Raw genomic sequence first — 26,596 nt, forward strand, 5'->3', positions numbered from 1 at the left:
ATGATCAGAAATCCAAACTATGCAAATTTTGTTTGCTGTGCTGTTTGTAATAAAGTAATTCCACCACCCCCTCTTGGTGAAACCTTCAAAAAGATCCATGAATACAAGCCATTTAAGACACGCTTTTATACTCACAAAGATATACTGGGTAAGTTACTTTTTTTCCTTGTTCTAAAATGTCATGGCATATGTCATTCTGTTATATAGACTTTTATCAGCTCTTTCATTACATGTAAATAGGTTAATACTTTTCTTGTTGTGAGACTTTAATGAAATATTGTACCGATTGTAAAGCCTGGCACATAAGAATAAGTGGGATTTTTTTTTTTTAATTTAAAGATTTTTTATTTATGTACACAGAACTGGGGTACAAGCCATAGGTGCAGGGCCAGTGAGAGGATTCACCAGAGACAGAGTGGGAAGCAGAACTGGCAGATCAACCAAGTACACTGCTGAGGGAAGCAGCAGGCTGGTCAGGAGAGGTCTGCCATGCCATGTGGGTCACCTCCAGGGCAGGCGGGGATCCAACTCTCACTGAAGTGGCTGTGCTAGCTTGCAGTGCTGCGTTCTTACCCGTTGCGCCACCAGGGAGGGCCCATAAAAGCAAATTTCTAAACCCTTTTAGTAGAGAAAACCAAGGGGAATCTGGCATCAGAGGAGTTGATCAGTTTGTGCTTCTCATAGTGAGTTGGCCTCATTATTTATTTCAGTAGTCAGAGTTAACTGGGAAAGGAGATGAAGTGGTGCCAAACAGCTGTAGACATCTACCACCTCCATCTTAGGAACTTCAGGGGAAAAGAGTCATTTCTTGTATTCATATGTAAAATCCTAGAAAAGAATCTGTTTGACCAGGCTTGAACAATGCCTAATCCTGGGCCAGTTACTTTGACTGGGAGATGGGGGTAATGTACTGTGTCAAGCATGTTGGCTGCTATAACTGCCAGAACAACCTGAAGTAAGAGAGGGAAGCTCCTGAGATAAATGAATCCTGTTACAAAAGGGAGAGAAGAGATGTTAGGCAGACAAACAAATGTGTCCACAATGTCTTTTCTATGCTTATTGCCAAGCTACGTACCACAAGAGATGCAGTACTACAGTACAAGATGTGCTTGTGATTTTAGAGCATTGATCTCAAGACATAGTAACTAGGAAGATAATAATTCAACAAATCTATGATGTGAGAATTGAATGGAATAAAGAATATGTATTATAGAATTTGGATTGGAGAGAAAAATCAGTCTTTCTTCCATGTGATTTCAGGGCTTAAAGTGCTCATCTTTCAACCCCATACAGGTCTTCAGCCAATTTGACAGCTCACTCTGGTGAAGAAGATAGAGAAAACCTTGTATCTTGCTCAAGTAGCTCAGGTCTTAATAGTGGGTCCAACTGTGACCCTGGACACCTGATATATTGTGGTTCTCTAATCTCTTTGGGCTTTTATTTTCTTGCCTGGGTCACAGGGTATTATGGGAGTATTTTGGGACTTCTATGAGATCAGTGACAGAGAAGTGATAAATCCTTTGCTCATTCAACTTAAGCAGTTAAACCCATTAAAACGTATAAGCTAACAAAAAACATAGCATATTAAAGAAAGCAATCTGCTACACTTTCCTGAAAGGGGTAACACCAGCTTCCAAACAGGATGAGGGAAGGAGGCTCCGAATATCTTTTGAATATTCACTCACTCTTCTACTTTTGGAGTATAAAATGTTCTCCTTTCTACTACTTTACTTCCCCAGTTGCCTACCATGTTAATTGGTTGTCATGAGAACAAGTGACCTAACAGTGCTGTGAGTTCCCACCTAGTCAATTAAAGAAAAAGTTACTTCTTTCATTGATACCTTTAAAGAAAAGACTAATGTCTCCTAACAGGATACATCTCTGATTATTATTAAATAAATACAGAATAGTGTAAAGGAAAACCAAGAAACAGTCTATAGATATTTGTAATCTCTTCTTTCCAAATACAGATATCGGAACAGATATTCTGAATAGAGAAGAGCATTTTCAAGAGCTCTTAACCAAAGAACTTATTGAAAAAGCAGAAGCTGAAATATGGGCTAAGGTAAAATAATTTGGAAATCACTATGGTGATGGCACATGGGTGATTTGGTGATGGGAAACCCAAGGGGATTGCAACTGAGGTGGAAAAATACACAAAAATATGTAAAAATAAACTAATATAAAAAAAAATAATTTGGAAATCAACCTAGATGAATCTTTACAGTTCTCTTAATATTTGGATTTGTCCCAAACAATAGGATTGGGCAGAATTAACTCTGAATCTTGGCTATCTATGGGATCTTGGGCAAGTACTTTATCTCCATGGTCTTGACTTCTTTAAATGTAAGAGTAATAATAATGCTCTCTAGGGTTGTTGAGAGTTCAGTGAAGTAATATGTCCAGTAGACAGAAGGAACTGAGTTAAAAGCGAACATCAGGAACTTCCCTCCTTCTGGATTACCCCACGTATGGATCATTCTTGCTTTCTGCATTCTCACTGGATTCACACATTTTTTCAAAAATTCTTTGTTGGTAATCACTTATTGTTGCTTAATGTTTGATAGCTAGACCATCCGTATGTGTAGGGTGTAATATCTCTTGTAAGTGCCTATTTTTTTCCAAATGCCTCATCCCAACCAGTTAACCTCATCCCTTCAACTTGCTTTACTTCTCTCTGAAGTCCTTGATATTTTGTCTATGATTGCTTAGTTTCATGGGGCAGTTTTAGTGGCGGGGCTCATAGGCTGGTCCCAGATACTTACAGAGAATCTCAATCCTCCAGTACCCACCTTTTGCTGTTACAGATCAAATGCCCTCCTAAAGAGAACTAAACTCTTGGAGCAAGACAAATCACAGTGCTTGAAATGTTATTTCTCAGTTCCCTTATAAAACAGACATCGTGTATCACTTTTCTACCTTTTGGTTAAGATCAAGTTTAAAAGAGACATCATGGCAAGGACTGTTGGAATTGTCTGTTATTCGTGCCAGCAAAAACTTGGTATGAAAGTGCAAAATGCTCCAGTGTCAAAGGTAGTATCTATAAATTATTTAGGTGGTATGTAAATTATACATAATGCATACACATTTATAAATCTTAGTAGTCATTTTTATTAATATATCAATTGTGAAACATTAATTTTACATTTTAAAACAAGGGAATGCTTTTGTGAATCCACAATTTGAATTTCTGTCTAATATTGTAGTCCCTCTTCAAATAAAGTGCAAAGCCTCTTTCTAAAGACTTGATACAGGGGATCTGTGATACTCGGCCTCCTATCTCAGCTCTTTCTAGCTTTGTTCATTTGTGACCTCTATATTTTCCAGATTTTCTGTGATGCACATGTATTACTTTCATAGTTAATCAAGCAAAAAAGAATATGCCAAAGAAAAAAGACAACCCAGCAGCCTACAATAAAGCTTTCTTTAGCAATTCCTGAAGCAGGAATGTTAGCCACGGATTGGGGTGTGTTAGGGTACCTCTGGCAGAGGCAACCAGTTTGCTATGGGAGGTTTGTGATGAGGCCCCAGGTAATTACTAACTTTCAATAAACATGTGAACTTGATACATTAATAATTAAATGAACTCTTTCTTTCAAAGGCTGAAGAGCGCCAAAAACTAGCAGTGGAGAAAGCTCTTGAAGAAGCAAATGACAGACACAAAATTTTCATTAAGATTCTGGAAGAGGAACATCAAAAAAACTTAGAGGTTTTATAGTAGCTTTTATGTTGTCTTTTAAGACTTGTTAGTAAAATGCTATGCAGGGTATCAGTAAAATGATATAATATGCACAATAATTTAGATGGATATTCCACGGAGGTTGGTTGGGAGACCCAAGAGTCTCTCAAAAAGAGACATTGAATCTATAGAAACAAAGTTTAATGGGTGCAGGAGAATCCCATAGCCTTTGGCTATAATGAACCCAAAACTCTACAAGGCTCCAAGACCTGAAGCAATCTTGTCCCTGCTGGCTTGTCTCATGAGATCTCTTGCCACTGACTCTCTTTCCTCCTCTCACAGCCCTTCTTTGGGACCTAGAACCTGAACACACCAGTTTCTTCCTGTGTCCCAGGGTCTTTCTCATAATTCTGTCCTCACTTCATCAGATCTTAAATGTCACTACTACTTAGGGGAACCTTTACCCAACCTGTTCTGCTCTGTCACCCAAGCACTATCCATTTTCACAGCAACTTCACAAGTCACCGTTCTGGTTAAATGTCCACTTGCCACGTGACTGCAGCCCCTGTGAGAGCATGGTGTCTCCTTACCACTCTGGCCCTACTGTCTAGCACAGAGCCTAGGCTCAGAGTGTTCAAAAACAGTGGAAAGATGTATCAGCTAGTCTCTTCCCTCTCCTGGGCTCTCTGATTGCATGGTTTGTCCTAAATTTGTACTTACTGCAGTGCCAAAAACACCTGAGCTGTTTCTCAAATAGTTCCTTCAGGGCCAGAGATCATAAAATAAGAGGAATTCGTTCTAACCTATAACTTGTTCACGCTGTATCAGCTAGATAATTAGCAAACTTTCCAGGCAGTGGCCCAGGGATTCATTATTTAGGTCAGTATCTCGGTACCAAAATATGCCCAAAGGAAAAGGAGACATAACTATTTTCACATGTTGGCCTTGGGAGTGACAGGATGGAACATGGTACAGATATGATGATTTCTGGGCAGAGGCTGGAGGGAAAGTGGCAGAAGTCTGGTGCCAGGTTTGACCTAACTTAATAAGACCATTATTAATAAACAGTTCAAGGACCATGGACTCATTATTCACAGTTTCAGCAATGAATACATATATTAGGTCTGTACTAGAAGATACTAAGTGGACCATTTTTGGGTTCCAAAAATTTGCCAGCTGGAAAGGAAGTGCTACCCCATGGAAGTGGAGCCCTTCCTGGCGGATTCCAGTGACCAACCATCCCTGAAGATTTGGCTGCAATGATCCAATAACCTTCCCCTCTTTTGCATGTGCAAAGCATTTATAGCATATCCTGGCAGCTGTGCTGTTCAACTGGCACGTGCTAGAATAGGCAAGCTTGTTCTTAAAAGTATTGAAATACTTTTCTATCATTTGTTAAATTGCTACTCCCTTAGAACTTAACACTTTGTTCACCCTGGTTGCTTCCTTGAGACCCCTGGACCTCCTTGAATCTGGCAATGTAAAAGGGCAACCCTTTAGATATGTAAGGGATTTGACAGGAGGCTCTTAGAGCTCTGCCAAAATAAGATACACATTTTGAATAATACTCGTGGCATTAGGTTGTGAAGATGCAAGGATAACAACAGATGTGATATCAAAGAACTCACATCCTAGACCTCCATTAAGTAAATTGACTATGCCCCCTGTAACCTTCAGGTACCGTTGAGGTAATTAATGCTAAAACAGAAGAAGTTGTAAGAAATTTAAAAAGAGATTGATCTTTCTCAGTTATTACCTAGAATTTGAGGATTTACATTTATACTGCCATTTCAGGAATTTTTTTGAGATTTATTTATTTATGCATAAAGAAATGTGGTACAGGCCAGAGGAGCAGAGGCAGTGAGAGGCTTCACCAGAGACAGAGTGGGGAGCAGAACAGGCAGATCAACGAAGTACACTGTTGAGGGGAGCAGCGGGCAGGTCAGGAGAGGTCGGCCATGCGGATATCCCCTGGGGCCAGGGATCAAACTTGTACTGAGGCTGCAGCTAGCTTGCAGTGCTGCATCCTGACCTGTTGCACCATCAGGGAGGGCCCTCAGGAATTTTTTTAATGATTTGTCTAAGAAGGATTCATACAGTTACTTAACATAAAGGTTTGAGACATTAATACTGCTTCTTGGAGGGTGTATACAAAACATTTGCTTTAGAATCTCTTCACATGGGAACTTAACATACATATTCCTGAGCCTAATCTGACCATTAGAGTTACTGGCAGGGTTTTCAATCAGCAGCCCTTGTGATCCTCATGATCTCAAGTTTGAGATTATCAGGGCCTCCCTGCTGGCCTAGGAGTTTAAGTCTCAGTGCTATCATCATTATGACCTGAGTTTAAAACCCAGCCAGGGATCTGACCCACATGGCACAGCAGACCTCTCCGCCCTCAACCTATGCTCCCCACAGCAGAGTATTTCAGTAAATCTGTGTTTTCTGCTCTCTGTCTCTGGCGAATCCTCTCACCCTCTGTACCTCAGTTCTTCATACACAAAAAAATCTAAAACTAAAAATATTAAAGTCTGAGATTACCAGCAAATATAGCAGGAAGCCAAGTTCTTTTAGAGCTAAATACTATTCTGATATGTGGAGGCCATCAGGTAATGCTCTTATTTGGTGCTAGCAATTTGTGGTAGGTCTCAGGTGTTTGCTGATCAAAAAGTTTCAAGATCTTATCTAATGGATGTATTTTGAGAAGATATTTATATTATTTTATTCAAATATAGTAATATTAAAAAGTAATATTGAGAAAAGGGAAAGTAACTAGAGGAAAACTAACTAAAGGAAAACTAGAGCAGGAAATATAGTGAAGTCAAGCATGGGTTTACAACTTGAAGCTGTGTGTCTGTCTTGTATGTACGCTTGTGCAATTATCACTAACTGGCAGTCGAGAAAAATGTCATGAGTCAGGACATTGGAAAACTGATATTCCTAAATGCCATACATTGCGAGAAACTTCTTCTGAGGGAGACATTGTATATATTAAGTGTCTGTCAAATATCTGTACAGTAAACATAATGGATTTCATGAGGCTATTTCTTATAACATCTCAAAATATGGGCTGACACACTCAAAATGCATTTCAGTGAATGTAATTTAATTCATAGACTTCTCAGTAAGAATATTACACAACAGTAAGTCACTAAATTCGTTTGATAGCTTTAAATATGTATTCCATCTGCTATGTGAGGCATTAAAATGATTTTAGTTTTATTAGACTATCACATAAAAGAGGAATTGGATTTAATTTTCTGAATCCTAGTTTGCAACTGTGCCAGAATAAGCACCTGGGATGTAATTTTTTAAATATTTAAAAATTATTCAAATAGAACAAAACTTTATATACCTTCATTTTTGTAAAAATTAACACTTAAGTGTATCAATTACTGAGGATATACTTGAAAACCTCAAAATAACTTAAAATATCCCATAAGGGCCCTCTCTGGTGTAGTTCTATGAAGCTAACCACAGCCACTTCAGCATGAATTCAATTCCAAGCCAGGGAGCTGACCCACATGGTGCAGCAGACCTCTCCTGTCTTCCCCCTGCTCCCCTCAGCCAGTGTACTTGGTCACTCAGCCTGTTCTGCTCCCCACTCTGTCTAAGGTGAATCCTCTCACCACCCCGGCCTCTTCAGCTCTGTATGCATAAATAAATCTTTCTCTTAAAATCCTATAAGAAGTTAAACAAAGACCTCTAACTATAAGGTAGAAATTTCGACTTTCAGAAGAATCTCCACTTCCCCACTCAATTTTTATTTATACTTATTTGACAGCCTGAACCCAACAGACATGGTTGCTTGATTTTACAAATCAAAAATAAATTAAATGCCAGAAACCAGAAATGACAAAAAGAAGTTCACAGACATCAGCTACAACAAAGTCCTAGCCTATGACATGTAAAGAACAAGAAAAATTACAAAATTGGATGTCATATCTGAAAGAGCAAAGCACTCAGGGTCATTTTCAACAGAGACAAATAACCCGTGAGCTTACACAATTATGAAGTGCAATATGAAGTATCTAAGCCTATAGTCTTTCATCTTTCTCCATTCACTCTAGATAACCACGAAATGTTAGTGTGTTCTTTTTCCTTTTTATGAAGTAAGGTAAGTGTTCAAGACATTTAGAAATGTTCCTGTTAAAAATATTTTATTGTCAAACAGTACTTTAAGAAACAAACCTTCTGCATGATGGAAAGCCCAGCTAACATTTTTAAACAGCCAATGTTCTTCTAAAATATATTTTCTAACTATCTGAGCCGAGGCCACGCTGGAGAGGTTCTGAAACTTGATTTTTGTTGTCTTTTTTATTTTTTAACTTTTCACCATTGGAGAAGTTGAAAACTTTCCTTCTCAAGCAAAGTCTCACTCTGTCAAACAAGTATTGTGGAAACATTTTCAAAGCTACAGTAATTTCGGTTGAAATTTATTTCAATTCCCCTTAAATCTTGTAGTTCTTTTGATTTTCCTCAGCTTCCATGTAGAATCCTCTCTGGAGGCACTATAAGTTGAGATGCCCCCAGCAGGAGCCTCAAAAGACAGGATGGTAGAATTACTGGCACCTCTTTTCTGACTTGTGTTTCTATTAAAACACTTGTTGCACCATTAGATCATTGGTCTCCTCTGCTGGACAGTGAGCACCTGAGGACAAAGATTCCAGCCTTGTGTTTATAGCATCAGGGACTCAGATTGACTGGCACAGTGAAGGCAATGGGGATTTCCAAAATGATGCCAGGATCTTCACCTCTCGTGGAAGGAGCTTATGAGCTGTAATGCTGAAATGTCAGTGGGGGCTGGCAGGCAGGTTCCTGCAACAGCAGTGATGTTCACCTGTTTGCTGCTTGAGCTTCAGGTTCCCTCCTACCCAGGAGGCATAATCATTATTTCTGTCATATTTCAGGTCTGAGTTCCTGGAGTAAAATCATGTATTTCTATCTATAATATGATACAACAGCATATTTGGACTACTTGGGGAAAAAGACCTTTAATTCTCCCCTGTACCTCAAATATATTTCTTTTGGCATATTGTCTGTACACATACTTATGCTTTTTAGTTTGTAACTTCCTGGTCCATTTAGCATACTATAAATCAAAGTTTAAATAAAATCAAATGTCACACATACTCTTTAAATCATGAATGTTTATAGATACACATTCTATCATGTTTATGAACTATGTTTGTAGTAACTCAATGTGCATTTTTTAAAAAAGATTTATTTATTTACACTTACAGAACTGGGGTACAGGCCAGAGGTGTAGTGGGTGAGAGGATTCACCAGAATCAGAGTGGAGAACATAACAGGCAGATGTACTGAATACACTGCTGAGTGGAGCAGCAGGCAGGTCAGGAGAGGTCTGCCAGGCCATGTGGGTCACCTCCTTGGCCAGGGATCAAACTCATGCTATAGTGGCTTTGAAGAGCTATATAATGCGGTGCTTTAACCCATTGCACCACCACAGAAAGCCCCTTAGTGTGCATTTTTAAACACCAAAGGGGTAACATCTAAACCTAGTTTTGTTGTTGCTTAAGGAAATGGCAGCAAAAACTAAGAAAGAAGTACACCAAGACATGGAAGATGAAATGAAAAGGGAGCACATGGCTGCAGAACAGCGCATGGTCCATAGAATCCAAAGGATCATGATGGAGTGCCACAGGGAAAAGGTTTTAGCTGTGGAGAAAGCCAGGGCTGAAGAAAGACTGATTGCCGAGCAAGCAATTGAGGCCCAGAAAAGGTATACTAGAAAATGCCTTTGCAGATCAATATCTTACTCTATCAAAATCTTCTTGGAGAGAAAGAGATAAGATTGAGGCTAATAGGTGGCATGTTCCATTTTTTGTTTTTTTTACTTTTATTATGACTAATAGAGAATGATACATTAATATAAATCAGTATGTGTGTATGTGTGTATTCCAAGAAAATAATATGAATACTCAAAAGACCTACCACTCTGAACAGAATGAAAATTGCTAGTTCTCAAGCTACAAGGTACTCTTCGTCAGTTACATTTCCTTTCTCTGCCCCTCTCAAGAGATGTGTTACACTAAATAATTGTGTTTTCATTTTGTAACTCCAATTGTAAGAGGCTAGGAGACTAATCAAAAAATATTTTTCAATAAATACATATACTCAATCTTCACATTCTGTAACCTGCACCACAAACTGTTGTTATTGTGTGTAACTTTTTGATCTTTTTCTTTTTTAACATAGTCATGTTGTGACAACATATAGTTGACCTTACAGAAATACATACCATGAAAATTGCCAAGTCTTACCTTGCTGCTCCCCTATTCATCCCTGTCTTGTGGAGACAATCATTTTAAATAATGGAACAGTATACATTTCTGTCCTTTTGTTAAGGGCAGGATGTCCTAAAGGAACTCTGCAGTCTTGTGGGCCCCACCCCCTACTCCAGTGATTGGAAACTAAAACTCCCAGCAGTACCAGGGAGAGAACTGCGAGGATCTGAGGGCGGAGCTAAGCAGGAATTTATACTCCAAAAAAAGTTTCCAAAAATCAGATCATATACATAGATGCTTTTAAGGAATGCCAAGAGGAACCATTTTTATGTATAATATTTAACAGAATTGGCCAAGTTTTACAGGCCAATAGTCTAGTCAAGAGACTTAGCAATGTCCAGGATAAAAAAAAAAAAATCACAATTTTCAGAGGCTGAGGTCACATAGAGATAGCAATAGAATAATGCTGAAATCTCTGTGCTTCACTGGAAGGGTGATGACACCCTTCTCTGACCAATGTGTTTTTGATTGTTAACAGCCAATTCAATTAAAAAACTCACATATATCAGCCTACCTCAAACTGGCCACTCATCATGAATTTTTCATGTTTCTATAGTTAAAGACAAAAATCTTTTGTTTTTAGTGGCTCACCCATCTAACCTACACATTCATATCCATGTTACCTTTTGTAGGAAAGCGATGGAGGAACTTTTGGCCTCTGGCATGACAGTTATTAAGGATCAGAAGAAGAGTTTGAACCAAATGATAAAGGACAAAGAACATGAGATAAACATCTACTACTGCTTGGCTCAGAAAAAGAAGCAAGAAGAGGCTCAGGAAGTGCTTCAAGAAGCAGAGAAAACGCATCAGGCATCACTTGAAAATGTGATGGACAAACTGGTGAACACTGAGGGGGAGCTGCTGTCTATAGCAAAGCAACTGGGAGTTATGACAAATTGGAAAGATTTTTTGGAGGAGGAATTACAGGAAACAAGGGCTGCATTTCAGAAATACATCAATTATACATTTCCTAAGCTTTCTCCAGGACATGCAGATTTTATTATGCCAGAAAGAAAGAAAACACCTGTCAATTTTGCTCAGGAGAATGAGACAACTCATGATTAGAAGGCTTGGGCTGAAATGTCACTACAAAACACATTGTTGCAAAGGCTAAATAAATGCACTCAAAGACCATTTATTGATCCCTGGCTATATGCAGGATGCTATTGGGTTGTGAACATTTTGATGTGTTAAAAAATATTCAAATGCGCATTCTAGGCCAGAGTGAATTCCAAGTCTCAGGAGAAAAAAGAGGAATCAAAACTGATGGCATGATAGGAAACTGAAAAGTATATCTTGCTTTATTCATGTCTATACCACACATAACTGAACTATCTTGGTATTTTTTTTTGTAAAAAGGGACATGGTCTTAGAGTGGTCCCACTATAGAAACATGTGAGAACTTTCAGCACAGAGGTTATAATTTGATAAACTGCAATGGCATAGAGAAAAAAAGCAACTTCCTTCAAGTTCTATAGGACAGATTTTCAATTCTGGGAGGACTACATAAAATAATTCAGAAAGGGCTGTCTTATATTTGCCCACTGTGAATGAAAAACGTTTTTTTGGAGATCATATTCCCTGTCTCAGAAATGGGGAATCTTCAAGTTTATACCCAAGATCAGGAGTACTTTAAACTCATCTCCTCTGAGTCAAAATGCAGAAAATCTGTACTACAGTACTTAGGATACAAGTGAATTTCTACTAAATTAAAATTGTAAGAAAAATCCCAAGGGATAAAACCTTCAAAAAACTAATGAACATTTTTAAGTTATTAGTCACCAACTTATATTGGTGTCTTTAAAATAAAAATGTGGGTGTGATCCATTGCCTCTGAGTTGCATACAATGGTATAAACTGCATAAATTCTAAAGAAGATAGGAATTTCTTTAAAAGCAGAAAGGTTGACGGTATTGAAAACAACACCTCACCTCCATTTGCAGTGTTCCATCCAATGGGCCCTCTCAGCAGTCCCTTGTCATTGGGGTGATAGATTGTCCTAAGGATAGTCCTGATGGATTAAAGAAGAAACAATGAAAAATATAAGAAAAATCTTTTTCATTTATTGGGCCCCACTATGTATGAGATATTGCACCAGTTTTTCCCTTGTCACAAGAAACCCTATAAAATGTTAGTATCTCCGTTTTGAAAATGAAGAAACTAAGGCTCAGAAAAGTAAAAGCCACAAAATAGATCAAGAAGTCCATGAACTTTCCAGTCACCTAATTTAGTGCCTATATAAATATTGAATAGATGTTAAGGATGCATTTCTTTTTTTTTTTTTTTAAGATTATTTATTGATACAGAACTGGGGTACAGGCCAGAGATGCGGAGGGCTCACCAGGGACAGAGTGGGGAGCAGAACAGGAAGATCATCGAAGCACACTGCTGAGGGAAGCAGCGGGCGGGTCAGGAGAGGTCTGCCTCGCCATGTGTATCTCTTCCGGGGCAGGCGGGAATCAACTCATGTTGAAGTGGCTTAAGCTTCTTAGTGCAGTGCTTCAACCCGCTGAGCACGAGGGAGGGCCAAAGGATGCATTTCTTTCAGAACACATGGGGTCTTCTATGAATAATGTTAAATTATTGTAGAGAGCCCTAACTCTTCCAGTGCACAGGGGCTGGAACCAAGAATGAATGTGAACAGAATGGACAACGTCCCTGAAAGCACTTAGGAGCTCTTCTAATGCCAAGCCTCAGGGGGGAGTTTTTGGAGGGACTCCCTCCCACCGTTGGGATGTCAACAAGGACAGATTTTCCCTGACAGTTTTGGAGAGACCAATTCGCTGTAGCTCTAAGGTGAGACTAGAAAGGCTGGGTGTGGAAATGGGGGTGGAGTCTGTTCAGGACATCATTTGCCGACTCAAAGCTTGCTCCTCACTTTTCCTCCAACAGAATAATGGCCTCAGGGACTCAAAGGGCAAAGGGCAATGTTATGGACAGAGAGAGGAAAGAGTGACTGAGTCTGGATAAAGATTCAATAGATGCTTACTATACAACACTCAAAATCTTAGTCTATCATTTTTCATTCCTACAAAAATGAGCCCACAGGGCATACATGATTCAGCATTTCTCACACAGTGCCTATAGACGTTTGTTCTAAGTTTAGAATGTACCAGCATCACTATATTTTGTTTCTTTCATTTTTTTAAGGTTTATTTATTTATTCATACAGAACTGGGGTACAGGTCAGAGATGCAGAGGGTGAGAGGATTCACCAGGGACAGAGTGGGGGGCAGAACAGGCAGATGGATGAAGTACACTGCTGAGGGGAGCAGTGGGCGGGTCAGGAGAGGTCTGCTGCACCATGTGGATCCCCTCCCGGTTGGGGATCGAACTCATGCGGAAGTGGCTTAAGCATCTTTGTGCTGTGCTTTAACCCGCTGCGCCACCAAGGAGGGCATGTCTGTTTCTTTCATTTTTTAGTGTGGGTATGAATGATAGCTTTTCTAAGGCTTATAGAGTTTCAGACATATTGAGTCAATGATGAGTAGATTTTTTTAGTTTAAAAAATTAATTTTATGAAATGCCTACTAATATTTATTTTAAAAGTTCTTTCACCCAAATCCTTTTTCTCTTCCAAACTGAAATATTTTTATTGAGCACAGCTGTAAAGCACTCTGCTGGATTGTGTACTTCTTGAGGGGTTCAGTCATTTGTCTGAACCTTTAAGAACTCAAGTGAAAAGTATGCTTACTAATTTAAAGTACAGAATCACGATAGTTTGAATTAAATGACTACAAAATTGTTTCAGAATTATAAAACATATCTAAAAGAAGTTAAAGCTTATCTTCTGCAAACTCCCTTATAATTTTTAATAAGCCACTTTAAATTATGCTGTGGCATGAACTATTAAAAAAATAATGAAAGTATATCAGAATTGCTAGACTCAGATCCCAGATCAACAGCGCCAGGCTAAACCATGGAGCGAAACCAATGCCCCTGATACCTACCAGAAGTCCCAACAGAATTAGTTCAGAGACAAAACAGGAAAAGACTTTGTTTTCCAGTGATTACAGTATGCTAAAGGCAATAGCTAAGATTGAAACTGGAACATTATAAATAGAGTAGAAACCCACAGATCTCCACAAATTTGCAATTGCTGTTGATCATGCTCCTGGTCTTGGTATTGTTTGAGTTGTAGTATGCTGATTCTAGATTTGGGGTGGAAAAATACATAGCAAGAATAGACAATAAATGTAATAGACAATAAATGTAATGCTGAGCACTATAGTCTTCTCACTATATGTCAGTAGAAATTTAAACAGTGGTCTTAGGCACAAATAGATACAAGAATCAATGACACATAATGAATTTCCAGAATGGATAAATGCATCTATTCATTTATAATTTAGCACCTGGCAAAGTGCCTAAGTACATATGTCACATATATATTCTATATACATGTGTATATATTCACATATTTTCCATATGTACATTTATATATACAGATAGATATGATGATTTATTCACTTAATGGTTTGGGGGCAGTTAGGTAGTCATTAAGGTCAGAAATTATTGAGCATATCTTACATCAAAATATATACTTTTCAAAAGTAAAATAAAACTGCAAACATATTAGTAGAAAACATTTGAGAATACTTAAATAAATCAAATTTAGGAAGGCCTTCTGTATTTTGATACAACACCCAGAAGAAAAAAATATTAATGAAAATGATAAATTAGTCTTTAAATTCTGCTAACCAAAAATCATAAAGTCAAAAAGAAACTACATATATTTTCTACACGAGAAAACAATGTGCATTTCTTATCACAATGAGGTACTTTCTCACTTTTACAAAGAATTTCTAGGAATCTATAATATAAGAAATAGATCAACAGCTTTTAGAATAAGATCAAAAACATAAATAGAAATTGGAAGCAGTATCAAGCAGTATCAAGCATCATTTAAATTTATAGACATTCCAAACACTCAAAATGAATACAAGTTAAAATTACATTGAGAAGCTTTTTCCACCTATTAATGCAAAGACAATAACATTATGAAACTGTCAGTGAAAGCATAAGAAAACATTCTCAGACATTGCAAAGGGAGCATAAGTTAGTACAAAACATGGAATTGAATTTGGTAATGTCGGAATTTAAAAGTGTATATCCTTTAATTAAGCAATTCCCACTTGTAAGAGTGGATCCCACAGATATTCTTACACATGAAAATGTGTGGAACTGATTATTGTTACTAAGACAAAAAAAAAAAAACAAAAACTAGAAATAATCTAAATAGAACTGGTTAGATAAATTTTGACACATCTCTTCAAAGAAATAAGCTTTTATAAAAAAATTATGTGTTGATCAAATATTTCCAAAAATTTCAAGATATATTCATTGAGTGAATTAATACAATGCTGAGTGAAAAGTCAAGATGCAAATTATAGGTATAGTATAATATTACATCACCTAATCATAGCATAGTTTCATATGCATAGTACAATCTATTTATTCACATATTCATCTTCTGAACATCTGCTGTATGTCAGGCATTACACCAGACATTTGGAATATGTTAGTGAGTAGAACTGCGATGATCTTAACCATAATAGAACTTAATGTATTTCTGTGAAGAGACAGGAAGCAAATAACAAATGGGAACAATATAAAACACACAAGAACTGGTAAATTCTTTGGGTAAAAGAAAAAATTGTGCAGGGTCTGGGAAGTGCAGGGGCAGGGGCTGGATGAGGAAGAAGATAATGTGCACTAGTCAGATCAGGCCTTACAAAGGAAGATTTGAATAAAGACTTGAAGGTGAGGGCTTTAGCCGAAAAGTATCTGACAGAAGAATGTTCCAGGCAGTGAGAGACAAGAGTAAAGTCCTAAGGCAGGAATATGTCTGCTTAGTGCTGGAAACAGAGTGAGCTGGAAAGAAAAACAGGAAGAAGATAAGATAATAGGGTGCAGATCAGTTCTGAACTTTTTTTTTTAATATTTATTTATTCATATAGAACTGGGGTACAGAGCAGAAATGGGAGGGTGAGAGGATTCACCAGAGACAGAGTGGGGAGCAGAACTGGCAGATCGACCAAGTACACTGCTGAGGGGAGCAGTGGGCAGGTCAAGAGAGGTCTGCCACACCATGTGGATCTCCTCCGGGGAAGGCGGGAATCGAACTCATGCGGAAGTGGCTTAAGCTTGTGCTGTACTTTAACCCGCTGCGCCACCAGGGAGGGCCCCTGTGCTGAACTTTGTAAAGATTACATTTGTTTTGGGTGAACTGGGAACTTTTGAGGGTTTTGATGCATGGAGTGGTATCTATAACTTGGTATTTAAAAAGATTCTTCGTGCTGTGTGGACCACAGAGCAGGAGGAGAAAAGAGTGGAAGCCGAGAGGTGCTGGGAGGCTAACAGAAGACAGGCATCCAGATGAAGGTGCTGGTGGCAGGGACGCAGTGAGAGCAGACCCATGTGAGCAGGGGTCAGTAGTCAAGGTGGTCACAGATTTTCCTGAGAGAATGGATATGGGGTGTGAAAGAAGGAATTATAGAAAATGGAACAACCTGAAGATCCCAGTTCCTATGGACTGTAAGAACAGCAGGTACAGCCTGCGAGGGAAGTACAGGCATTTAGCTTCAACATGTGGAATCACTGCTCTGAGGATGATATCTAGAGCCATGAATATGAATATTACTGCTTGAATGAAAGGGAAAGGGATATATAGAGATTCTACAGATACTGAAGGGTACACCTCCATTTGCTTGAATACGTATAAAACAACTTCTTTTCCCAACATCTATACAAAAACTGGTCATTTTGCCTGAACGGTTGGGAATCAAGTGCTGAATTGTGCTGTAGTTTTCATTGCATATCTTTTTATTCCTTTTAATTTGAACCATATAAATATATTGCATTTTTACATTAATATATATAAAATATTAAATATTATAAGCCACACTATGAAATAGTTATATAACTTTGCCTAAAAAGTTTTTCCATATTTAAAAAAAATTTAATGCTAAGCAAAAGATAAAGTCTAAAACAGGTATAGAGTACCTACCACATATAAGATACTGAAATATTTTTTAAAAAATTAATGTTAGGTGGTCTCTAACATTATAATGTGTTAAAGCTGCATGTAAAGCTAAATCTTTTTGTGGAGCTAATTGGTAGCAAAAGTTATGTCTTACTAGGATGAACAAGTATCTGACTTTATAGAGCACAGTGGCTAGGGTTTTTAAAATATGTATATATATTAAAAATAAACTATTATGTATATAATATATACATAATAGTTTATTTTTAATATATATACATATTTAACTATATATATATATAAAATAGTTTATTTTTACCTCATTTTGTGCCTTTTCTCTGGTATATAGTTGTTCATTATTATTACTGTTTTCTCCTCTGGTCCTTTATACTCCTGCTATGAGTGAAACCATCTGGTATTTTTCCTTTTCTTTCTGGCTTATGTCACTAAGCATGATCCCTTTCAGCTCCATCCATGTTGCTGTAAAAGGTATGTGTTTATCCTTTTGATTGCTGAGTAATATTCCATTGTGTATATGTAGTACCACATCTTTTTAATTCAGTCATCTACTTTTGGGCATTTGGGTTGTTTCCATGTCTTTACTATTGTAAATAAGCTGGTAGGGTTTTTTTTTTTTTAAAGATTTATTTATTTATTCATACAGAACTGGGGTACAGGCCAGAGATGTGGAGGGTGAGAGGATTCACCAGTGACAGAGTGGGGAGCAGAACAGGCAGATCGACAAAGTACACTGCTGAGGGGAGCAGCGGGCAGGTCAGGAGAGGTCTGCCGCACCATGTGGTCTCCTCCGGGGCAGGCGGGGATTGAACTCATGGGGAAGTGGCTTAAGCTTCTTAGTGCTGTGCTTTAACCCGCTGCGCCACCAGGGAGGGCCCTGCCACTGCTAGGGTTTTTAGTGCAACAAAATTTTGGGTTTTTAGTGTAACAAAATATCATATGGCTGGTCTGCTTCTCAAAAAGGATCCATAGTTATGTTCTGATCCAAAACTAAATTAAATAAGTAAAGAATTGATCACAAAATAGAAAAATAATATTTTGATCTAGTTCTTTTAAATCTTGCTCAATTCTTTTTGGTTTTTCTCAGTGTGTTTATTTTGCATTACCTTAATATAGAAAGTACAGAGAATAAGTAAGAAACATCTCTATAATCCATGACTAAGAATGAACAAGATCAACTTCTGGCCATTGTTTTACCAGCTGTCATAACAAATTACCACAGACTGGGTAGCTTAAACAAAGAACATTTATCTCTCACTGTGCTGGAGATGGGAAAGTCCAAGGTAAAGGTGCCCGCAGATCTGGTGTCTGGTGAAAGCCTGCTTTCTTATTTATATAAAGCCATCTTCTCCTTGTGTCCTCATGTGATAAGAGCAGAAAGAGGAAGCAAGCTCTGCTGTCTCTTTTATAAGGGCACTAACCCCATTCACGAGGGCTTCACACTTAAGACATAATCTCCTTCCAAATGCCCACCTTCTAGTCTCATTTACAATTTCAAGATAAGAACTGTGGATGGACATATTCAATTCATAGTATTATCATGTTTGCTTTAGATATTTTACTATAAAATAGATAAAGGTGAGTATTCTTTCAGTCCGTTCCTTTACCTTTTGAGAGAACTACTCTCCTGGAGTGTGCATTTTACTACACTTGTATTCATAAGAAAGATGTAAACTTTAAATAGATATTACTATTTTGCAAACTTGTCCTTTTTCCTCCTAACATTAATTACATTTTTTAAAAAATAATGTAATAGTTTATTTTAACATCATTTTATACCTTTTTCCATCTCAGTTGTAATCCCTGTGAGCTTCCTATCTCCAAATCACCCCTATCATTACATTTTTAAGATCTATCCATGTTGGTAAGTAACTGTTCTATTCTTTGGAGAGAAGGGGTGTTATAGTAATTTCTATTTAGTTATTTTTATAAAGAAATTGCATATGAACTGTATTATTTGCTAAGTGCCCTAAAAATCTAAGACTGTTTTCCCAATTGTGTCAAGTGGCCCCAGGGCTCAAAAGGGTAAAGTAGGGTACTTGTAAGTTCCAAGGAATGTAGTGACATCTGTCAAATACCACCAAAAACTACTATTACTAAGTTGTTTATATCCTTTAGTCTTTGTTTTGGCCTAGCTCCACAGTAGTTAGGTACTTTTGGGGGCCTAAGATGCTATGAAAAAAATTACTGAAACATGAAAGTTAGCAGAAACCAGGAAAGTTTGAGAACCTTAAAGCTTAAGAAACCCATGAATGTGTGATCCCTATCAGGTCCCCCCACCTGGTTTATAGTCACAGGATTTACAGGCAGACTGCCTCAGAGAAGCTGAGCAGTGTGGCAAACCTAAATTTACAACATTGATAAAAATAGTAAATGATGATTTGGAGCACTGAAAAAAAAATCCAGTGTTTTCTGGGAAAATGCTGAAGATGATGAAAATTGCTTCAAATAATGATTTTCACCAAAAAATGCCCCTGGGACTATGACAAAACTTAATGTTCTCTTAGCTATTCATTTGTGCCAAGGGCAGGGGAAGAGTTAAAAGAGGGTCAGGAGGGCTATGCTTATTAAAAGATTGCATTTGAGGAGAAGAAAGACCTGAGGCATGGTTTTCTAATGAGTAGCACATCGACCTCCTTCGGCTGCAAAAAATATTTCTGAAGATGTAACCTGTGATTCCTCCTTTCTCAGGCACTCAGCTTAAAGAATGTTATTAACACTGGCACCATTTCATCGGAAAGGCTAGCGTCAGGGACATGTTGGAGGAGTCCTTAGCATTCCTGCTTGAACATTAGTCTGGATCCTGCCACAAATACTGAGGTTTTCTGCAGAGGGAGAAAGTGGTTAGAAGACTGGGAAGGTGACGGTGTCCTCCTCACATTTGCCTTAGGCCTAGGCCGGCCAACTTGCTTTGCTGCTCCCTAGTTTATTATATAAACTCGGTTTAGCGTTTTGCCACCATAAACATTCATTTCTATTTAAACAGAGTTTTATAAGAGGGAAGATTGTCATTAAAAAAAAAATCATAAGGGTAGATTACAAGTCTTTAAAAGGAAACAGGAAAAAACCTGGGTTTGTGGGGGAAATTTCTATACATGTCACGGGAAAAAATAGCGATGTGAGGAAAATGCTTTTTTATTTTAACAAAATTGATTGAATCAAAAATAAATATATACTGCATTTTCTACTTAAGTGATATATAGCCCCCAAAGAACTATCATGGTCATTATGATAATGTTATTTTGGCAAAAACTTGTAGGCATTAGTGGGAAAATATTTTCAGTCTTCATAAAACACCAATAACACTTTAAAAAAAGCGATCATATAACTGATCCCTACTTTCTCTGAGAGAGGGAATCATTCCAAAAATATCATCAACCAAAAAAAAAAATATATATATATCATCAACCATACTCACCTTCAGTAATAAATGGATTTAAATGTATTTTTTCCCCAGGAAGTTAATGTCACATTTTATGACCTATTGTGAAGAAATAAATAATTTGGGGGTGCTTTTTGGAGCACTGGAATTTAAAAATAAACCCAAGCTTGCCTTACCCAAACAGTGTGGCAGGACTCAGATCAGCACCGGACTCTCATAGTCCTTATAGGATTTCAGGGCTTGGGCCCATGCCTCTGGCATCTCTGAGAGAAACACCTAGCAGTGGCTTATCCATCATCGTGTTGTGAATGCTACTAAATATGCTTTAGTAAAATGTGCTACCAAATAAGGACAGTGACTCCTAAGTCGGATGAAAAACTAATAACTTTTTATTTCATAATTTTGTTACGTGATTCATTTTTGTATAGTACTTCATTTCTTCCCCCAGAACTAGTGTCCATAGTTCTCCCACCACCACCATGTCACCTATGAGCCATCACTCAGCAATAACAATGACTTAAAAATCAGAGTTTTTCTGATTTTAGAGAATTTAGGCTGGAGAGGGTAGGCTTGGATGATAAATTCTTAGGTGCAGTTTTGCTGGGTTTGTGGGGACTTTCAGAGAGTAGTGGAAGAAGGTGGGTTCATAAACAGCAACAAATCTGGGTGTCCTTCCATAGAGGTATTAATAAGGGATGTGGAGGTTCAGAGAAATGTAGTAGCTAGTTTTGGTCTGGGCCTTAAAGGAACAGTTCACTTTCCATCAGCAGATTTGGTGAGAAGGTAAGGTAATCTAAGCAGAGAGAAAGTGAGAAAAAACGTAGTCAGGAAACGTAACCTTGTATGGCATAAAAGGTGGGGGTGGATAGGGGATGTGAGAAAGAGGCTGGAATGAGATCTCAGGGTTTATCATGGATGTTCTCCAACACCTTGCGGAAGAATTGGTCATTTATTTGCCAGGTAATAATATAATCATGAAGATTTTTTAAATTGGATCATAGGAGGTTGTTCACAGATCAGAAAATACAGAACTAAATCAACCAAATGATACTCTAAGAATGTGGGAAAGTCCTACCTCCTCTAACAGCCCAACTTTGAGGACAAGGTAGCAAGTAGGTGCTTTTATCTGGTAAACACAAGATGGAGCCTCAGAAAGCAAGGAGGGCCTAGAGTCCTTATTTTGCTCAAGTCTTGGAGAATGGGCCACACCTTGGAATGAGATCATGGCATTCTTATGCCCTTTCCTTATTTGTTTTACTACTCCAGATTTTGGTAAACACTGATTCCAGTGTTCCAACCGTGCTTCAGATTGTCGTGGATTTTAAAAAGCAAGTGTGTAAAGATCCCAGCAACACTAATTAGTGAGAGCCACAAAGGAGGAAGTAATCCTGCTGAGGAAATTCTTCCTCCCACAGCATTCCTAGAGTAAGTTTACTTTCCTCACTGCATATTCTCCACAGATTTTCAATACCTTTATAGCTATGCACTCTTTTGCAGTGTGAGGGTAAGCCTATAGATTAGGCATAGGCTGGAGTTTGTGTGACTGAGCAAGTTATTTTATCTCTCAGTGTTTCAGTTGCTTTGTTAACAAGACGTGTAGTAGTTCCTGTGGCCTCCCTGGTGGCACAGAGTTTAAGTCTCAATGCTATCACTGAGGCCAGGGAGCTGGCCCCATGATGCCCCAGACCTCTCTCCTGTCTCAACTGCTCCCCTCAGCAGTGTATTTCAGTCCGTCCACCTGTTCTGCTCCCCACTCTTGTCTCTGGTGTATCCTCTCACCCCCACCCCCACCCCACTTCTGGCATAGGCCCCAGTTTTTGTGTACAAAAATAAATAAGTAAATGAATCTTAAAAAACACACACATGGATTTAGCAGTAAGTAATTCAGAAGCACAGGATCACAACCCTCAAATACATGTTGCCACACTAAGCACTCCACCAAAGTCTATTGTGCATCTTCCCAGCTGCAAACACACCCTTGCCTCTCTGTAGTTTTACCTCTCTAGGGCTAGTTTTGCAAAATGGAGATTATAATAGTAACTACTTCAAAGGGTTAATATGAGAACTCAATAAGGTAATAAAAGTAAATTGCTTATAGGTTAATACATGGTAAATGCTAGCTTTCACCATGTGTCAGTATCCTGAAGCAGTGTCCGTGTGAGGAGGCGTTAGCGCCTGTGTGCCCAGGGATGTCAGATGAAGTACCAGCAGAGAACTCTCTTGTGGGCTGGGGCTGGACAGTCTTCATGGTGGAGATAACACTTGAATTGGGATTGCAAAGAATGGCAACAGGCAATGATAAATTCAAGAAGAAATAAGTACTATTAAGAACACTGAGAAAGACATTGGCTGGGACTTCTGTTATCCCAGAATACTGATAATTTCAGTATGCCAGAGCCCTCTTTAAGAGTTGCAATAGGTAGTAAATGGATAGAAATGCTTAATGAGTACTTTCTAACATACAAAAGAGACAATGTGGAGTGAATAACTTCCCCCTCAAATTTATTTTATATCATTTTATATTCTACAAAATTTCTGGTCTAGATGATTGAAGAATTCGTAGCAGTGGGATTCCTATTTTGACAGCAGGTGGCAGCCTTGCACATATAGAGGTCTACTAGGCTGCGTAGGAATCATTTCCTACGAGTACTCGACACATAATGTAATTAAGTGATGCTTTGTGTTACTTTTTGTATGAAAGCTGATATTAATACAGCAGGAGGGGATTTCTTCATCTCTAAAAGCTATGCTTATCCCTGAGGATGGCAATCTGATTATTTTTCTTTTCGGGAATGTAAGTCAGATACTTGGCAGTATATGTTCCCATTAATTTTCTCATAGAAATTGCCACTTGACTTTAATAGGACCTTATTCATATTAAAGGATGATTTTAGTAACAGCACTGATGACCTACTAAGCATTTTAATTTTAACATTTCTTGATATTTAGACACCACAGTTTCATCTCACTCAGTATCAGAAGTAATCATTCTTTCTTTCAATCAAGTGGGCTTCCTGAAATCTACAAATTTCAGGTAAACTGAACTCTTCCTTGTTCAGCTTGATTCATTATCCATTTCTTACCATGAACTTGAATTAGGCTAGAGTCCTCTGTTCTGGGTGTTATTAGAGAAAGTCCATAACTGCTACACATCTGGGCCATTGCAAATTAAAAATAATGGAATTACAAGGCTGGAGGTGACCTACGGCTCTTCTGGTTCAAATTCTATTTTCCATGGGTATGAGGGAACCTCATTTTAGAAAATCATAGAAAGGTAACCTGGTCTATCTTTTCCATCTTTGCCTCTATAAGCCCGTCTTCTCTCTTCCCCTCACACATCTGTCTGATTTACTTCATTGGCCACATCTAAGATACAAAATAGGCAACATGCAAGAAGGAGCTGAGCATTTCGCCAGAAGCTGCATTCACGTAGCACATCTCTTTCACTTAGATGTTTACTGAGGAAGTAGAATGAATTTAAAGAATTTTTCCCAATGCCAGCCTTTGGTGCTACTACTATGCTATACTCCTCAGTCATCCTGACCATTATGATAATTGTGAAGTTTGTTTCAAACTTGAAAAGATGGAAAGTTGAAAAATATGGGTGGGTCCTGAGATTTGTTACACAGCAATTTTCTTATTTGTTTTCTTATTTGTTACCTTCTCATTTGTCTCAGCTATTCTTAACCTTTATTGAAACCCCCTTGAGGATATGATAAAACTATAACCCCCTCCCCCAGAAAAAAATAGTCACATACACAGAGTTTAACTACATTGTCAAGTTCACGCAACCTTTGAAGTTCCTCTAAACATGTGACTGAAAATCACAGAGACTAAAAAGAACAGTGGTATCACATTTTCAGACTTCAACCTACACTATATAGCTATAGAAATGAAAGCAGTATGGCACTGGCATAAAAATAGACACACAGATTAAGGAAATATAATTGAGAACCCAGAAATAAGCCCACACTTAATGACCCCTTTGCTGGTTTGCAGCAAACGAACCAAGAGTATGCAATGGAAAAAGTAAAGTCTCTTTAACAAATGGTTCTGGGAAAACTGGGCAATCACATTTAAAAGAATGAGAAGAGACCATTAGCTCACACCCATACACAAAAATTCACCCAAACTGGATTAAAGATGTGCGTATACAACCTGAAACCATAAAGTGCATAGAAAAAAAAAATCATTCTAAGATACTACTAATTAACACTCACTTCTGTACATGAATATAAGTGAGGTCAAATTGAATAGAAATTTTATTTTTTGTTTTGAATGACTGTCTAATATTTAACTTTATCAACATTTCTTAATATCCTGTTTAGCTTTCTAATGTTTTGTTGTTATAGATCTTGCTACTAGAAACATCTTTTGTACATGCTCAATTCACATTCTAGAAAAATTTTCTGAAAAGGAAAAATAAAAATCCTTTTTTTTTTTTTTAAAGATTTATTTATTTGTGCATACAGAACTGGGGTACAGGCCAGAGGCTCAGGGGCGGCGAGAGGCTTCACCAGAGACAGAGTGGGGAGCAGAACAGGCAGATCGACGAAGTACACTGCTGATGGAAGCAGCGGGTGGGTCAGGAGAGGTCTGCCACACCATGTGGTCACCTCCGGGGCAGGCGGGAATCGAACTCATGCGGAGGTGGCTTAAGCTTCTTAGTGCAGTGCTTTAACCCGCTGCGCCACCAGGGAGGGCCAAAATAAAAATCCTTTTATTTTATAACTATATTCCTGCCATTTAGTGTAGATTCATTTCTTAATCTGGAAATATCTTTAAACAACATTTTTTTCTGTGTAGTTGTTTGAAATTTGAGAAAAATTAGTTGTAATAACCTGCTCTGAACGAAATGTTGTTTGATGTTCTGAATCAAATATCAGTTTGATCCTGTTTCTTGCTTTCACATCCATTGGTGGGTCTAATGAGCACTTTATTTTAATAGAACAATGCTCCAGACACCATAGATACCGATGTGTCCTATGTCTTTATTGAGCCTACAGTTTTCTCTTCTGGCATCTTGAGCCATCTTCTTAAAGAATTCTTTTGAGCAACAGACTAATGACATTAAACTTTGATCTTTTTTATGTTGCTTTTTAATTTTTTAAAAGAAGGTAACTTTTATAAGAAATCCACTTCTCACCATGCTGTCCTCCTTTCCTTATACTGTGGGAACTGGCTCCTTGCTTCCCCCAATCCACTTTTTTTTTTAATTATTTTTTATATCATTCTTCATTTTGTGCATTTTTTTCAACTCAGTTGTAATCCCCTTGGGCTTCCCACCACCAATTCACCTGTGTGCCATCACTATAGTCCCATGTGCTCTTTCCACCTCAGTTTTGATCCCATTTCCCTTTCAAAGTACCTTTGTATAGACTCCCATATTATCAAGTTAATACCCTTGTTTAAAAAAGAATTTTTTGTGTGTGGGGGGCTCTCCCTAGTGGTGCATAAAGCATAGCACTATGAAGCTATCATCAGCCACTGCAGCAGGAGTGATCCCCAGCCAGGAAAGTGACCTATATTGAGCATCGGGCCTTTCCTGTCCATCTCCCCCAACCACTCTGCTCCCCTCAAAGTGTACTTTGTGTCTATCTGCCTGTTCTGCCCCCCATTCTGTCTCTGGTGAACCCTTTCACCTTCCCACCCCCCACCTCTGGCTTGTATCCCAGCTCTTGTATACATAAATAAAATAGTTGTAAAAATTTGTTTTTTTAAAAGACTTAACTACTGAGGTTGAGTGAACCTCCTTTTCTACTCAAGAGTTTGGGCCTTTCTGTATTTTGTTTTGGCTTTTTTTTTTTTAAAGATTTATTTATTTATGCATACAGAACTGGGCTGTAGGCCAAAGGTGCATGGACAGTGAGAGGATTCACAGAGACAAAGTGAGGAGTAGCTTGGCAGGTCAGGAGAAGTCTGCTGCACCATGTGGGTCACCTGGGTTGGGGGTGGGAGGATCAAACTCCTGCTGCAGTGGCTTCCATAGCTTCATGATGCAGTACTTTAACCAGTTGTACCACCAGGGAGGGCCCTGTCTTCTTCTTCTTCTTCTTCTTTTAAGAGATATATTTATGCATACAAGAACCGAGGTGTAGGCCAGAGGTGCCCTATGTGAGAATTCAGCAGAAGAAGTAGTGGGGAGCAGAACAGGCAGATTGATGAGATACATGACTGAGGGGAGCTGCGGGCAGGCCAGGAGAGGTCTGCTGGGCCATGTG

General features: G+C 38.3%; 1 protein-coding gene across 1 annotated transcript; it reads left to right on the top strand.

Annotated features, from left to right (window-relative positions):
• LOC101624533 (chromosome unknown open reading frame, human C6orf163) lies at nucleotides 1-11,095 on the top strand. The gene is made up of 5 exons (XM_004674063.2): nucleotides 1-148; nucleotides 1,971-2,065; nucleotides 3,602-3,709; nucleotides 9,223-9,425; nucleotides 10,623-11,095. The coding sequence occupies exons 1-5, from the start codon at nucleotides 1-3 to the stop codon at nucleotides 11,053-11,055; spliced, it is 987 nt and encodes a 328-aa protein (XP_004674120.1). The 3' UTR covers nucleotides 11,056-11,095.
• Nucleotides 11,096-26,596: the final 15,501 nt, after the last annotated feature.

Source organism: Condylura cristata, unplaced genomic scaffold (genome assembly GCF_000260355.1).
Source record: "Condylura cristata isolate star-nosed mole 26May11 unplaced genomic scaffold, ConCri1.0 scaffold00001, whole genome shotgun sequence".
Lineage (NCBI taxonomy): Eukaryota > Metazoa > Chordata > Mammalia > Eulipotyphla > Talpidae > Condylura > Condylura cristata.

Coding starts and splice junctions, on each gene's coding strand:
- LOC101624533 (XM_004674063.2), top strand. CDS start 1: ATGATCAGAAATCCAAACTATGCAAATTTTGTTTGCTGTGCTGTTTGT. Junction 3,710..9,222: donor AACATCAAAAAAACTTAGAG/GTTTTATAGTAG, acceptor TTGTTGCTTAAG/GAAATGGCAGCAAAAACTAA. Junction 9,426..10,622: donor GCAATTGAGGCCCAGAAAAG/GTATACTAGAAA, acceptor TACCTTTTGTAG/GAAAGCGATGGAGGAACTTT.